The 16,193-nt window shown below is 41.1% G+C and overlaps 1 protein-coding gene across 3 annotated transcripts in view; it reads right to left on the reverse strand.

The window, feature by feature from the left end:
* The window catches only part of LOC145350151 (RNA-binding motif, single-stranded-interacting protein 1-like), a 350,322-nt gene that overhangs the window by 231,212 nt on the left and 102,917 nt on the right, over positions 1–16,193 (reverse strand). For 2 of the 3 annotated variants that reach the window (XM_080199152.1, XM_080199151.1), the window contains exon 1: positions 9,414–9,645. The exons of the other annotated variant lie outside the window; for it this stretch is intronic. In XM_080199152.1, the coding sequence (XP_080055278.1) occupies positions 9,414–9,479 (66 nt within the window). In that variant the 5' untranslated portion in view covers positions 9,480–9,645. Of the gene's footprint in view, positions 1–9,413; positions 9,646–16,193 lie in introns of those variants that run through there. 3 annotated transcript variants of the gene reach the window in all.

Below are 16,193 nucleotides of genomic sequence, written 5' to 3' on the forward strand. Positions count from 1 at the left end.
TTGTGAATATCTGCTATATTTTCTCCAATTCCTTCCCATCCTTCCTCAAATATGGCTACCATGGCTGGATGCACTACTTCAGATAAAGCGTAACTAGACCTCCTTACTTTTGTCCTCAAAGCCCCTATTAATAAAGCTCAAGAAATGCTTTATTAACTGCTCTTTCAACGTGCTCTGCTACATTCACTGACTTATTTATACACATATACACCAAGATCCCTCTGTTCCTGCATTTCCTTTAGAGTCTCTCCCTTTATTTTATACTATCTCTCCATCTTCTTCCAGCCAAAATGAGTCACCTCAACTTCTCTGCGTTGAACTTCAACTGCCACTTGTCTACCAATGCACCAACATTTCTATGTTAAGTGAAAGTTTATTTATTAGTCACACGTAAGGCTTACATTAACACTGCAATGAAGTTACTGTGAAATTCCCCTAGTCACCACACTCCAGCACCTGGTCGGGTCAATGCACCTAACCAGCACATCCTTTTGAAGTTTAAGACTACCTTCATTGCAGTTTGCATATCATCTGCAAATTTTGAAATAATGCCCTGATTTCACAGTGGCATTGTGGCACAGTGGTTAGCACTGCTACCTCACAATGCCAGGGATGTGGGTTTGATTCCGGCCTTGGGTGATTGCCTGTGTGGAATTTGCATATTTACCCTGTGTCTGCATGGGTTTTCTTCAAGTGCTCTGGTTTCCTTCGATGTTCCAAATTCCAAAGATGCGTTGATTAAGTGGATTAGCCATAGTAAATGTATGGGGGAGGGGGGGAAGCTGGTTAAAATGCTCATTTGGAGATTGGTGCAGACTCATAGGGCCAAATGGCCTCTTTCTGCACAGCTTGATCAGACTGTGATTCTTGGCCTTTCTGTACTGTAGGGATTCTATGGCTCTATGAACATTACAGTCTCGGTTCCTAATATATATCAGGAACAATAAGTGTGCCAACGCTGATCCCTGAAGAACAAACCTTCCTGCAATCTATTTATCACTTCCATCTTTCCTGTCACTTTGCCGATTGCTTATCCAAATGTCTACTTCCTCTTTTATTCCATGAGCTAGAATTTTTTTCACAAGTCTGTTGTGTGGCACTGTATCAAATACTTTTTGAAAATCGATATGCATCATATTAGCAGCATAGCCTTGATCAACCTTATCTCCTCAAAAAACTTCATGTTATACTTGATTTTCCTTTAATGAATCCATGCTCTCTTCCCTTAATTGTCCTGCATTTGTCTAAGCGACTATTGATTTTCTCCTGAATTACAGTTTCTGGAAGTTTCCCTACCAGTGAAATCAAACTGAATAGTCTGTAGTTGCTCACAATCTTGCAACTGTTCTTGAATAAGGGTGTAACAGTCACAATCTTCAATACAAGTTCCTCTGCAATTTCGACGCTTAGTTCCCTCATTCTCCTTGCATGTATCTCAAATGAGGCCCTGGTATCTTAGCAATTTTAAGGAAAAACAGCCTTTCTAAAACCCCTTCTTTCTCACTCATAAATTCTTCTAATGGACCAGTTACCTCCTCTATCACCTTGACCTGAGTAAGCTCCTTTGTAAAGACAGATGCAAAGTATTCATTTAATACCTCCACTACTTCTCCTGCCTCCATGTGCTAGTTCCCCTTTTATCCAAAATCAGCCCTACTCTTTCTTTTCCCCCACTTTAATTATTTATATGCTTACAGATGACTTCGAGATTCCCTTTTATGTTAGCTGCCAGTCTGTTTTCATGCTCTCATCTTGCTTTTCTAATTAGTTTCTTCACTTCCCCTTCGGTCCTTCTAATGATTCTCCATTGTATTTTCAATCTGACATCTGTAGTATATGCACTTCTTCCTATTCATCATCATCTTTATTTTTCTTATCAACCTGGATGCTCTGGATTTATTTGCCCTACCTTTGCCCTTCAAGGGAATTTAGCTTGACATTATCTGCAATTTTTTTCTTTGAAGGTGGTTCATTGTTCAGCCACTGTCTTTTCTGCTAACATTTGATTCCAACTCACTCAACTCAGATGCATTCTCATCCCACTGAAGTTGACTTTCTGTCAATTAATCATCCCTGCTCTGGATTGCTTCATGTCTTTTTCCATGGCCAGCCTAAAGTTTGATACAATGCTCACTGTCCCCTTGTGCTCTCCCACCAATATCTGATCCACTTGGACCAACTCATTCCCCAGAACCACGTCTAACAGTGTCTGATTCTCATTGGACTAGAAACTTGCTGGTGCAGGAATAAATTTTCTTGAGCACATTCGAGGGACTCTTGCCCCTTTTATCCCTTTACATTATTTCTATCACAGTTTATATTTGGATAATTAAGTTACCCATTATAATTACTCTATAATTATTGTACCTCTGTAATTTGCAGATTTGTTTCTCTACATCCCTTCCACTAGTTGGTGGTCTATATGCTACACCTATCAATGTTATTGCACTTTTTTCATTGCTTACCCTGAGCGAGAGATTCCATCCTTGATCCCTCTCCAAACATTCTCCCATTTCAGTACTGTAAGGCCATCTTTAATCAATTTGTCACTTCCCACTCACTTGTTTGCTTTTCCTTTCTCTCCTAAACACCTTGTACCAGGCATACTTAATGCCCAGTACTGCCCTTGGAGCCTCTGATAGCAATGATACCATAACTGCATTTTCAATCTGTGCCTATAGTTCAGGGAAAGTTTTCCCTTTCCTCTGACAGCAAAGAACTCACTATTGCCACGTTAATTCTATAAAACTCTCCAAATGTTCTACTTACCTTGATATTACTCCCTGATATACCTCCTTATCAGTTAATACTTGTCCACTTCCTACTGCCAGTTCTTCTCCTCCTCACTTTGAATTTCTCCTGAAATTCCCATCCCCTTGCTAATCTAGTTCAAACCCTCCTCAACAGCAGTGGCAAACATCCCTACAAGGCCATTAGTCCCAGTCCTGTTAGTTTCATAGAATCCTTTGAGTGCAGGAGGCCATTTAATCCATCAAATCTGCACCATTTCTCTGAAAGAGCATCTTATCCAGGCCCACTCCACGTTCTATCCCTGTAACCATGCACATATACCATAGTTAATCCATCTAACTGACATATCTTTGGACTGTGGGAGGAAAGCAGAGTACCCAGAAAAAGCCCACGCAGGCACAGGAAGAACATGCGCACTCCACACTGATAGTTACCCAAGGCCGAAATTGAACCTGGGTTCCTGGTGCTGAGAACATAAGAACATAAGAAATAGGAGCAGGAGCAGGCCATCTAGCCCTTCGAGCCTGCCCCGCCATTCAATAAGATCATGGCTGATCTGTCGTGGCTCAGCTCCACTTTCCCGCCCTCTCCCCATAACCCTTAATCCCCTCACTTATCAAAAACCCATCAACCCGCGTCTTAAAAATATTTAGCAAGGCAGCCTCCACCACTTCAATGGGCAGAGAATTCCAGAGATTCACCACCCTTTGAGTGAAGAAGTTCCTCCTCAACTCCGTTCTAAACCGCCCCCCCTTTATCTTGAGGCTGTGCCCCCTAGTCCTACTGTCCTTTCTGAGCGGGAAGAGTCTCTCCACCTCTATCCTATCCATCCCATTCATCATCTTATATGTCTCAATGAGATCTCCCCTCATTCTTCTAAACTCTAACGAGTACAAGCCTAGTTTATTCAGCCTCTCCTCATAGTTCAACCCCCTCAACTCCGGCATCAGCCTAGTAAACCTCCTCTGCACTCCCTCCAAGGCCAAAATATCCTTGCATAAGTGCGGTGACCAAAACTGCACTACAGTACTCCAGCTGCGGCCTCACCAGTGCCCTATACAGCTGCAGCAAGACCTCCCTACTTTTATATTCAATCCCCCTCGCTATGAAGGCCAGCATCCCATTAGCCTTCCTGACCACCTGCTGCACCTGCAGGCTGGGTTTTTGCGACTCACGCACAAGGACCCCGAGGTCCCTCTGCACCGTCGCCTGCTGCAGTTTTTCGCCAAGTAAGTAATAGTCCTTCCTACCATTATTCCTACCAAAGTGGACCACCTCGCACTTGCCAACATTAAGTTCCATTTGCCAGTTCCTGGCCCATTCGCCCAGCCTATCTAGATCCTTCTGCAGACTCTCCACACCCTCCGCGCAATTTGCCGTTCCACCAATCTTGGTGTCATCAGCAAATTTCGACACCATACACTCGGTTCCCTCCTCCAGATCATCTATATAAATGGTAAATAGCTGAAGCCCCAGCACCGACCCCTGGGGCACTCCACTAGTCACCAACCGCCAATCCGAATAGCACCCATTGACCCCCACTCCCTGCCTCCTATTTGACAGCCAATCCTCTGTCCACGCTAACACCCTACCCCCAACTCCATGCCCCCTTACCTTCTGCAATAACCTCTTGTGAGGTACCTTGTCAAACGCCTTCTGAAAATCAAGAAAGACCACATCCACTGGCTCTCCTCTATCCACCGCCCTAGACACATCCTCATAGAACTCCAATAAATTTGTCAGACACGACTTCCCCTTAACGAATTGCTCTATCAAGCAATTCCCCTCAAGATGCCTCGCTATTTCCTCTGTGCCACCATATATGCATGGGAATCTTTTACATTTGCCCTCGCAATAACTTCTTATTTGAAAGATAGCACCTCAGTACGGCAGCACACCCTCTGAATGTGTGTATTTTGATTTTTGTGCTAAAGTCCTAGAATGGGACTTGAACTCAGAATCCTGTGACTCACAAGTGAGAGTGCTGCCATCTGAGCCACGGTTGATATACAGGGAAAGCAAAGGTGTTACAAAATCCTTTATGTCCATCTATGAAAACCTCAGTTTAATATTTCATTCAGGGAGATAGTGGTGTATGTCACTGGACTGGTAATCCAGAGACCCAAATGCTCTGGTGGCATGTGTTCAAGTCCCACTGTGGCAGCTGGTGGAATTTGAATTCAGTTAATAAAAATCTGGAATATAAAGCTAGCTGCAGTAATGGTAACCATACAACTATCATCAATTGTCCTAAAAACCCATCTGATTTACTAATGTCCTTAGGGAAGGAAATCTGTCATCCTTACCTGGTCTAGCCCACATGTATCTCCAGACCCTCAGCAACTGACCTCTGAAATGGCCTAGAAAGCCATTCAGTTCAAGAACTATTAAGGACAGGTCTTGTTAGTGGTGCCTACCTCCAGGAAAGAATAAAGAAAAGAAATTCAAAAGATAGAAAAGTTTATTTATTAGTGTCACAAGTAGGCTTACAATAACATGACAATGAAGTTACTGTGAAGATCCCTTAGTTGCCACACTCTGCCTGCCTGAGGGAGAATTTAGTATGGCCAATGCACCTAACCAGCATATCTTTCAGACTGTGAGAGGAAACCAGAGTATCTGGAGGAAATCTAAATAGGGGAGAATGTGCAGACTCCACACAGACAATGACCCAAGCGGGGAATCTAATCCAGGTCCTTGGCGCTAAAAGGCAGCAGTGCTAACCACTGTGTTGCGTACAATGCAGCACACCTTCAGTGTTGCACTGAAGTATCAACCTGGATCATGTGCTCAAATCTTTGAACTGCCACTGACACCTAAAAATTGATAGTAACATAGTGGAGAGACTTTCATGTTAGTCACTGGATGTGCATGGCATAGACAGTACGCCCATAGTACCTACCCAATGTGGTAGTAGAGAGGTTCAAGTCAGGTTTAAGACTTATTTGCTGGAGGGACCACATTTGCATTTCACTTCAGTTTATCAATTTGATCAGTAGGCTATTGTGTGCAGCCAGCCAGCAGATAACTACAGGTGAGAGGAACAGGATCAATTGCCAAGAAAATTTCTGTAGGTTTAGTGAAGCGCCAGTATTACACACACACACACACACACACACACACACACACACACACACACACACACACACACACACACACACACACACACACACAAAAGCATCACATTTTTGAAGAGGCCTCTAACAGTCTATTTCAGGGCCTTTCAACATCCAGAGAAAGTGGGACAGGTATGCATTTTGAGTGCTTCATCCAAAATTGTAATTAGACTACAATAGGTGAAGGATCTCACCTTGTATATTTAACTGTCCTTCCACCCTAGTTGGGCTGTAATTGGTGGGTACCAATGAGTTTCAACAGCTAGTTGTCTGTTTTCCTGGCAACCAGCTGTTGAACATCTCTTCCTTACTAATAGTTTCAATCAGAAAACTGTCCGTCCTTTGAGCTAACTTAACCATACCATTCTCCTGGTATACTTCTTGTAACCTTGCATTCCATGTGTTGTCAAAAACATGTTTAACTCTTTCTTTCTTAAATTCAAGCCATGCCCACAGTTTGTTCTATATGTGCCACTCTTTTGGCAATAACATTCTTCCTGCATTTCCCATTTTCTTTTGTTTATTTTAATTTGTAATTACGACTGCTTGCACTTAAATTCCATACATGGCAGAAGAGATTACTTGGATTCTATTTGTGCAAATATTTTTTAACTTTAAACATTTAAATCATTGCTATCCCAGCTGAGATCATTGGCCAGCATGGGCCCGGTCCTGAAACTGGGCATTTCTTGTTTCTATGGGCTAAATTTTATCAGCCCTTTGGGAAAAGGCTGGGAGAGAGGAAGACTCATAGAATGGCACAGGAAGGCACTGAACGGCACGACTAACGTATTCCTGCCACCATGCCATTTTGCCAGATGTGGGAAGGATGGGAGATGAGCCCCTGTTTTGCAGGCAGCGCAGGATAATTAAAGACGATTATTGATTTTCGACAGAAATTCTTTTTTACAAATTGATCTGAATTATTTCTGTCCCAGACATTACAACAGGCCTGTTTTGCAGGCGGCTCATCTCCCACCCCATGGAGGCCTTTAATTATCTTGGTAAAACTGAGACAATTAAAGGCCTCCGCGGGAAACTTTGCTAGTGACTGGGTCGCCTTTTGCTGCATTAGGAGACTGTCCAATGAAACCTGGTGGCTTTCTAATGGATTCTTAAAGGGACAAGACCCATTTTTGGCATTCAAAGCTGACAGAGGGGTCCTCAGTGGCAATGGTCTGTCCACCAATAATAGGCCCCCTCTCCTCTGCTCCCCATCCCTGACTGCCAGGTCCTGACTATCCCAATCCAAGTTACTCTTCTCTAGGGGTTCCAACCACCAATTCACTCTCATCCTATTGGTGCAACCCCATAAATGACCATCATTAGTGGTGGCGATGCAGAACTGTTGGCTCTCCAATTGGGCCGGCAGCTCTTGGTCCAGCTACCATCCTTAAGAGGAGAGAAGCACAGTCAGTAACCAAATACAACCCAGAGTCCTATGGACTGTGAAGCAGGGACAGCCCCCAGCTTTCAGCTCCAGTGGCAGAACGTCTGTTGCCTCTGGAAAATTCTGGCCTATATCTTAGTAGCATATCACACAGTTCAATAACTTGTTTCTTATCTAGGTGTGCTAATTTAATTCACATGTGTAGAACTAGCAATTCTAAGAATGAACATTTCAATGCAATGCAGGTTAGCGTCTGAATCTGGAGGATGTGCAATCTAAAAGCCCAAAGCTAGTCCATGAAGAGATTTCCTGAGTAATGAAGGACTCTAGTGAATTAGATCCACCCGCCTGTTTCAAAGCTAGTCCAGAGGCAAGGAAAGGTTTCCTGGTCATGAAAGACTGCAATAAGTCATTTACATTTACATTTACTAACCAGCTACTACTAACTACAAGTACTGGACAAAAGGTAAGAAACACAACTACCATTGTAAATTGTATTTTGTTTAGAAATATAATTTTAAAATATCATTTTAGAAACCAGCATTTGGTATAATAAATAAAACACTGTATGGAAATGTCACTTAGTTTTGAGGCAGGAGTATCTGCCTCCTGTTCAAAATTAATGCATATCTGGATATTTCTACCCTAAGCAGTTTTCCATGAAAGGAATTGGAATGGTTAGAAGCAGTGTGCCTTTTTAAAATTTGAAATCTCTATAGTTTTGTTTTGTAACACCAAGAACTGATAAGTAGTTCCAGGTTTGTATCTTAAGTACTAGATTTATGCGATTATTGATTTTTGACAGAAATTCTTTTTTACAAATTGATCTGAATTATTTCTGCCCCAGACATTACAACAGGCATGTTTACAGAATATCCAAATATCAATGATGCAGATTAATCCCAAGAAAAACATTTAGCGTATGGAATTTTGTATCTGGTGACTAAAAGTAATAGTTAAATAATGCATAAGTAAAATGCCGGTTAAATTATGATAATAGAAATGTAAAGGAGGGCAAACACTATAAGAAAAATATAAACATGCAGTTCTTTTACAATTGAAATGTAGGGAAGATTCACTATACATCACAGAAAAAATGCACTATTACAATTCATATCAAACCCATTCCACATCACTGGATGGACTGAACAGATTAACACTACAGCCTCTGTTGAATGGTTGGAGTCCTATTATTTTATGCCACATTTGACATGGTATAATTGGTGGAGAGATGGTTCTATCATGGTAATGTCATTAGACAAGTAATCCAAAGGCCCAGGCTATTTATTTCTCAGTGGGCATCGGTTCAGATCCTACCATGACAGCAAGTGGAATTTAAATTCGATTAATACATCTGGAATATAAAGATAATGTCAGTGATCAATTTTTGTAAAAACTCATCTGATTCACTAATCTCCTTTACTGCTTACCTGGTTTGGCCTAAATGAGACTTCAGACCCACAGAAATGTAGTTGAATCTTAACTGCCCTGTCAAATGGCTCAGCACACCACTCAGTTCAAGGGCTATTAGGGATGGGCAACAAACTGCTTTTGCTAGCAACACCTGCATCCCATGAAAAGATTTTTTAAATCTGAAAAGGTTATTTTGAAAAAAATACAGCAGCTGCCTTAGTCAGGAAAAGCCAGGCTTCATAATGTAATTCTGTAAATTATGTGCAACTTTTATAAATATATAATATGGAAGGATTAAAATAAACTATCTGCCCACTCAGGGCAGATATGGTTATTGCGTCCACAGCAAAAAAGACTCCTTGAAACTACAAACCAAATGTATGACAAGGTAAAATATTTCAGTTTTCTCAACTGTATTTTAAATTATTTACCTTTTATAAGAACAAATATCACACTCGAAACGCACTTAAAATATGTAAATGGACATAAATTTTAAAAGACTAGAGTCATAAAAGATGTTGGCCTGGTATATTAGTCTAAGAATTACGCTGCTGGGAACATTACAGGACTTCCTTTGATGAGAGTGCCTGAGCTCCTGCAACTTCCTTCTCAGTCATTTCCTTAATTAAAAAAAAATCCCCAGCTTACATAGCTACCTCCCTCATCTATCATTGATAGAGTATCAAAACATACAATCATTAATTCACTGAACAGCACAACAGATGCAAAATCTTTGTATTTACCTTTTTAGCTTGCTGTACAGGGCGAGAGCGAGGGCCAAACCCCATCTGTGGCATGGAAAGCAGCATCTTTACAGCCCTTGGTGCCACACAATCAAGTCACACAAGTAAGGTTATGTTGTACAGGAAACAAGCTTCAAACAGCAAATCTGCAAATCAGCCTATTTGTGGGGGAGCACCACATAACTCACTGCTGTGTAGAGAGAGTCACTAGCAGATCAGTCAGTAGGCCTTAGTTTTGGGAGGAGTCTGAAAAACCACAGGGCAGAGGGAGGAGGCAAGCTGAGATCACGCTGATGAATGAATGGCATTTTGCCTCAGGCTCTCATGTCTCTACAGGGTGCAGCAAGTAAGGCAGAAAAAAAATGAAAACAGATTTCTTCATAACGTGAAAGATGTCAATACAGACATTTTCTATTGATTTTCTTTTTAAAAAAACGAAAATGACACATTTACAACAATCTACAGGCAACTCTGCAACAATCAGGAACACACAGAATGCCTGTTTGTACACTGAAGTTATATCTGTGTAAATTAAATATAAAGACAAGTTATTAACTTTTTATACACACACTGGAGAAGTAAATATTTCAGTATTATACCATATATGAGTACTTATTGCATTTCTAAAACAAGTATTTCTAACAAATTGTTTGCAAAGATGCAGACTTAAAGGAGGGATGTACAAAGTATGATGCAGTTTGAAATTTAATCAGCAGCCAGTTTAAATTTCTAATACAACACTTAAGAATTTAGATGAGTAAGATTTTAATTGGCTGGACTGGTAGTGATTTTCAATGTTGAAAATTTCAGTTGACCCATCATTCACTTTGGATGAAAAAGTTCCACATTTTCCAGAACTCTGAATGAAAAAGTGCTTCCTAATTTTAATCTTACGCAAGTCAATTGGGACAGAGTGATTGAACACCTGGAAGCTTTTCAGTTGATCGGAGAGAACCAAATTTGGATTTGTAAAGGGCAGATCTTTACAATGAACCTGGCTGAATTTTTTGAAGAGGTGACTAAAGTCATGCACAGGGGATGTTATTTAAATTGATTTCCAGAGGACATTTGATGAAGTCCCTGATTAGAGACTGTTGGACAAAGTTGGTTTGTGGAATTGAAGGTTCATTTTTGACCTGGTTAGGATATTGCCTGAGTGTAAGTAAAACAGAATGGATAATAGTCCAGCATTCCAAAGATCTGTGATTGAGCCTCAACTATTCACCACGTTTATTAAAACCTGATAATAGCAAATTGCTGCAGATGCTAGAATCTGAAACCAAAAGGATGAAGCACAATGTAAACTGGAGGAAAAGCATCTCAGCTTCCGGCTAGGCACTTTACGGCCTTCCGGTCTCAACATCGAATTCAACAGATAGTTTGCTCTACCCCACTTTGGCACCCCTTGTTTTCATTCTATTTTAATTATTTTTTACTGTTCTCTACCTTTTATTTCTTTATTGTCTTTCTTAATTTTTCATCCCCCCCCAACTCTTTCCCCCTACTTCATCCCCCTTTCCTTATTTTCTCCCCCTGCTTTCTCTTTTCTACATTCTACCTCTGTCCCATTTTCCCCCTCCCCCAACATCTTCATCTGTCACAGCTTACAGCTTCTCTGCTATTTGGCCATTCACACCCCTTATTTTCTCTGTGGACAGCTATTAGCAGTCTTTTCCCCTGGTATCTATGACAATGACTCGTCTTTCATGCCCCCACCCTGCAGTATAAATATCTCCCGCTTTCTATGCCTTTTAGATTTGGCAAAGTGTCATCTAGACTCGAAACATCAGCTCTTTTCTCTCCTTACAGATGCTGCCAGACTTGCTGAGATTTTACAGCATTTTCTTTTTTGGTTTATTAACACCTGTTGGATTCTGGCTTTAAACTGTTAGATTTTAGTTTCAAATCCTTGTTCTTTGGACAGTCAGCAATGAGGCACAAGCTTTTAGTTGTGAAGTTTTATTTCAAAGACACATGGTGTTCAATCCAGCTGTATAGTGTCATAACAAAGAATGTTTCCTCGAGTCTCTCTTTTTATACTCTCTCTGTTGCTGAACAGGTTTTGCAATTTAAGCAACCTCTCAGTAAGTACCTTTCCATTGTTCTCTAGGCAGCTTGAACCGATTCTAACCATTCCACAGCCTGTTCACAATCAACCTTTTGTCTTACCACAGGTTGCAACAGTTTGATACATGATGCTTCAAATCCCTCAGTCCCCTCTTTGATACAATTAATGCTCCAAGTTGTTAATTGGAATTATACCCAACAGGAATGTTACCCTGGCATGAATATTTACAGTTACCAGCATAAGAAACTTAGCAAACTTAATCACATATACAATCCTAAGTAAAGATATAGATTGCATGGCGTTCTTGCATCGGGTTAAATAAAATAGGAGGTCCCGACATGGGAGACTGGAGTAAAGACTGCATGAGTACAATGGGAGACAATACATTGAATAATTTTAAAAATGATCAAGATAAGTGAGAGGAAAACAATTAGTACTAATAGCCCTTATATTATCCATATCCCTCTGCTTTCAAGAATGCCCTCAACCCAAAAATATCCCAAAGTTTTGAGGCAGCCTTGGATGTCAGAGATGGAAGCAGAAACATTGCTGGAATCATCTTTTAGTTTTATTTATTAATGCCACAAGTAGGCTTACATTAACACTGCAATGAAGTTACTGTGAAAATCTCCAAATCGCCACATTGTGGCGCCAGTTCGGGTGCACAAAGGGAGAATTTAGCATGGCCAATGCACCTAACCAGCACATCTTTCAGACTGTGGGACAAAACTGGAGCACCCAGAGGAAGCCCACACAGACACAGGGAAAACGTACAGACTTTGCACAGTCGGCCGGAAATCAAACCCAGGTCCCTAGTGCTGTGAGACAGCAGTTCTATATATTGGGATATAGGTACAACATTCATGTCCAATCACTGCACACATGCCGCCTTTTTGGCAAATAGAAGGTCTAAGGCCATTTGGTTTTGTAACACCATTCTTTGAACCTGAACTAGCTCAGCAGTTATGGTGAGAATCAATGATACAAATTCTGTTTTCTCTGTGTCTATAAAGGCATTCTGCAAAACACAAAAAAAATTAGTCCATTGATTAATTCTTGCTCTTTTCTTCTCTAAATTCCCCCCTAATAAAAGGATTCAGCAGCTTTGCATGCCATCTTCTGGCTGTTTGGTACCTTTATGTCCATTGCTTAGTGGCATAGGCAAGTGAGGGAGAGGTTACCTGCACAACACCTTGCTGCATCTGTTCTGGAGAACCCTCAATCAGTTTGAAGTGACTGGTGTGGATACACTTGGGTTCAGCCATTTTGACAGCTGAATTAGTAATTAACAGTACCTGATAGGGACCTCCCCACTTCATCCCCAGAGGCTGTTTCTGTGGCTTTTGGACACACACCACTGGCCAGGAGTTAGGGTGTGCCCTCCTGGGTTGTCCCAGGTAGCCCGGATCTGTTGGTGAGCAACTTTAATAGATTGGGTTAATTCATAATAACAAATTAATCAAACAGTCACTCATTAGATGAACATCAGCTTTGCTCAAATCAGGTGTCCCAAGTAGTGACATTGATCTGCCCATGGTGACCTCCTATGGGTTCAGCCCCATTTCCTTGCTGGTGGTAGCTCTGATAATGCAGAGCATCACTGGTAGGGCTGTCACCCAGTCAGTCCCAGTCTGATACATTTTAGACAGGCATTCCTTGATGACCTGGTTCATTCTCTAAACCATCCCTGAGGACCGTGGATGACGGAGACAGTGATATGATCACTGAATGTTTCGTAACCTGCACATCCCTCAACACACTGCCCCTGCAAAATGTGTCCCTTGGTGCGAGTCGATTTGTTACAGTGGTCCACATCTTGGAATGATGTCTTTCACCAAAGATTTGGTAGAGTGTGAGGCCATAGCCTTCCTGGTGGGGTCTGCCTCCACCCATCTAGAGAATTTATCCACAATCACAAAGACTTCTGTGTACCCTTTACATGTTGGTAGTATGATGTAGTCCCCTTGTAAGTGACAAAAAGGTCCCGGCCGAGCCAGTGTACCCAACATGAGTAGCTTGATTGCTGTTCCTGCATTATTTTTCTGACAGGTGACGCAGGTTTCAGCCCCTTTCTTGGCCTGTGCTTTGCAACAGGGATTCCACCATATCTGGGAGAATCTCTGAGCTATTTTATCTGTTCCAACATGTCCCAAAGAGTGAATTTGTGTCACCAAATATGGAAGGATTAAGATGGGGGCGACCACTCGATTACTTCTGTATGTCCAGATACCATCATTAAAGAGATTCGCTTCGTTTTCTATCCATTCCCACTTCTCCTCATGGCAATGCATATCTTGCATTTCTTCTAAGTGTGACAATATCCACGGGGTTGTACATAATTGTTGGTGTTTTGTTTCATCACCATTTTGCCTGTCCTCCCTAATGGCTTGTGTTGCAACTTCATCTGCTGGTGCATGCCTTTAGCTTCAGGAGTTTCTTCTATAATAGGTCATCTTATTATAGAAAGGATATTATTAAACTAGAAAGAGTGCAGAAAAGATTTACCAGGAAGCTACTGGGACTTGATGGATTGAGTTATAAGGAGAAGCTGAATAGGCTGGGACCTTTTTCCTCTGGAGCGTAGGAGGCTGAGGGGTGACCTTAGAGGTCTATAAAATAATGACGGGCATAGACAAAGTAGATAGTCAATATCTTTACCCAAAAGCAGGGGAGTCGAAAACTAGAGGGCATAGGTTTAAGGTGAGGGGGAGAGATACAAAAGTGTCCAGAGGAGCAATTTTTCACACAGAGATAGTGAGTGTCTGGAACAAGCTGCCAGAGATAGTAGTAGAGGCAGGTACAATATTGTCTTTTAAAAAGCATTTAGACAGTTACATGGGTAAGATGGGTATAGAGGGATATGGGCCAAATGCAGGCAATTGGTATTAGCATAGGAGTTTTAAAAAAAAGGCAGCATGGACAAATTGGGCCGAAGGGCCTGTTTCCATGCTGTAATCCTCTATGACTCTACAAATTCCTTAGAGTATAGTATACCTGATTATTTCATCAACTGACTTCTCCTATGATGAATCATCTGAGATGAAAAAGAAAACCTCTTGTTCTTAAGAAAGGGAGGTGATCATGTCTCCTTTATGTTGTGCGTGCTTTTATTTCTCTTTCTCTTCTCTTGACTTTGGCGCTTTCTTTCCTGGCATCAGATGTTAATCATCCTGCCCAACAATGGCAATTGTTGGGTTTTGGCTCAAAATTGTTTTAGTTTCAAGTCTTGGTTCTTCGGTGAGTCAGTGAAGAGGGACAAGCTTTTGGTTTCAAACTTTTATTTCAAAGGCACATGGTGTTCAGTCCAGCTATGCAGTATTGTAATAAAGAAGGTTTCCTTGAGTCCCTCTTTTTATACTCTCTGTTGCCAAACAGGTTTTGCAACTTAAGCAACCTCTCAGTAAGTACCTTTCCATTGTTCTTTTGGCAGCTTGAAGCGGTTCTAATCAGCTCCACAACCTGTTCACAAACAACCTTTCATTCTACCACAGGCTGCGACAGTTCGAAACATGACACTTTAAATCCCTCACACCTTAAATGATGGAATTAAAAATATATCCAAGACTGGTGAAACAAAGATAAGTGGTATCTGTAAGCAATGTAGATAGAAGCATAAAATTACAAAAAGGTATAATAAATACATTATTTGAATCCAAATAGCCATCTCAAACAGATTTCAATGCAGGCAATTGTGAGGTCATCCACTGAGGACCTAAAGAAAATGGAAGCGGGTACTTTTTAAATGGAGAAAAGCTGGCAACTTCCAAAGAAACACATTATTAAAATGTCAAGGCAAATTTAGAAAATAATCAAAAAGTTGAATGAAATGCAAGCTTTTATATCTGGAGGATTTCAGAAGAAAGGGTTAAAATTTATGCTGCAGCTAAACAAAGCCTTGAATAGAACATATCTAAGATGTGATGCCCAGAATTATTCTCAGTATACTGAGAGTAATTCTAGTACGAAGTCTCACAACACGAGGTTAAAGTCCAATAGGTTGATTTGGTATCACAAGCTTACGGAGCGCTGCTCCTTCATCAGGTAAGTGAGAGTAATTCTAGGCATCACATCTTATGAAGAGACACTTTGCTTGGTGTGCAGCAAAGACTTAGCAGAATGCTATTCAGGCTGCATGGAAAGACTACTTAAGCTAAGATGGAATTTCCTGGGATTTATAAAATTAAGGAGTGATTAATCAAGATTTTCAAGATATTAAGGGGAACAAAATGTTAACTATATTAATTGTGCCAAAGATCTTAGTATATAAGTTTCAGCCCCAGAAATCATGTTTTTGCATGTACATATATAAATCAACTCCCTTGTTTTAGCCACAACACACTAAAATTGCATTAGAGTTTAGCTTTATATTTCCATCCCACAAATGGATGTTTTACTTACTGGTTCTTTATAATTGGAGATGGTCTTGTGGCGCAGTGAGTAGTATCCCTACCTTTCAGCCAGGAACTCTGTGTTCAAGTTCTCCCCAAGACATATTGGCCAAGGAAGGTGCATTCATAATGTGGCCATACTGGTTGAGTGTCACCTTGCAAAGTCTTCCAACCCACCAATAGCTGGCACTAAGAGCAGCAGAGATTCCTGGTCAGCCATGCTTGATGTGTCGTGGCACCCCTCAAGCTATACAGCTCTGGCAACAGAGCAGCAACCTGTTCTCATAGTGATCACAATATGGTTGAAATAGCAGGACACCTAGA

Source organism: Carcharhinus amblyrhynchos, chromosome 11 (assembly GCF_965287045.1).
Source record: "Carcharhinus amblyrhynchos chromosome 11, sCarAmb.v2.hapA, whole genome shotgun sequence".
In the NCBI taxonomy this organism is placed as follows: domain Eukaryota; kingdom Metazoa; phylum Chordata; class Chondrichthyes; order Carcharhiniformes; family Carcharhinidae; genus Carcharhinus; species Carcharhinus amblyrhynchos.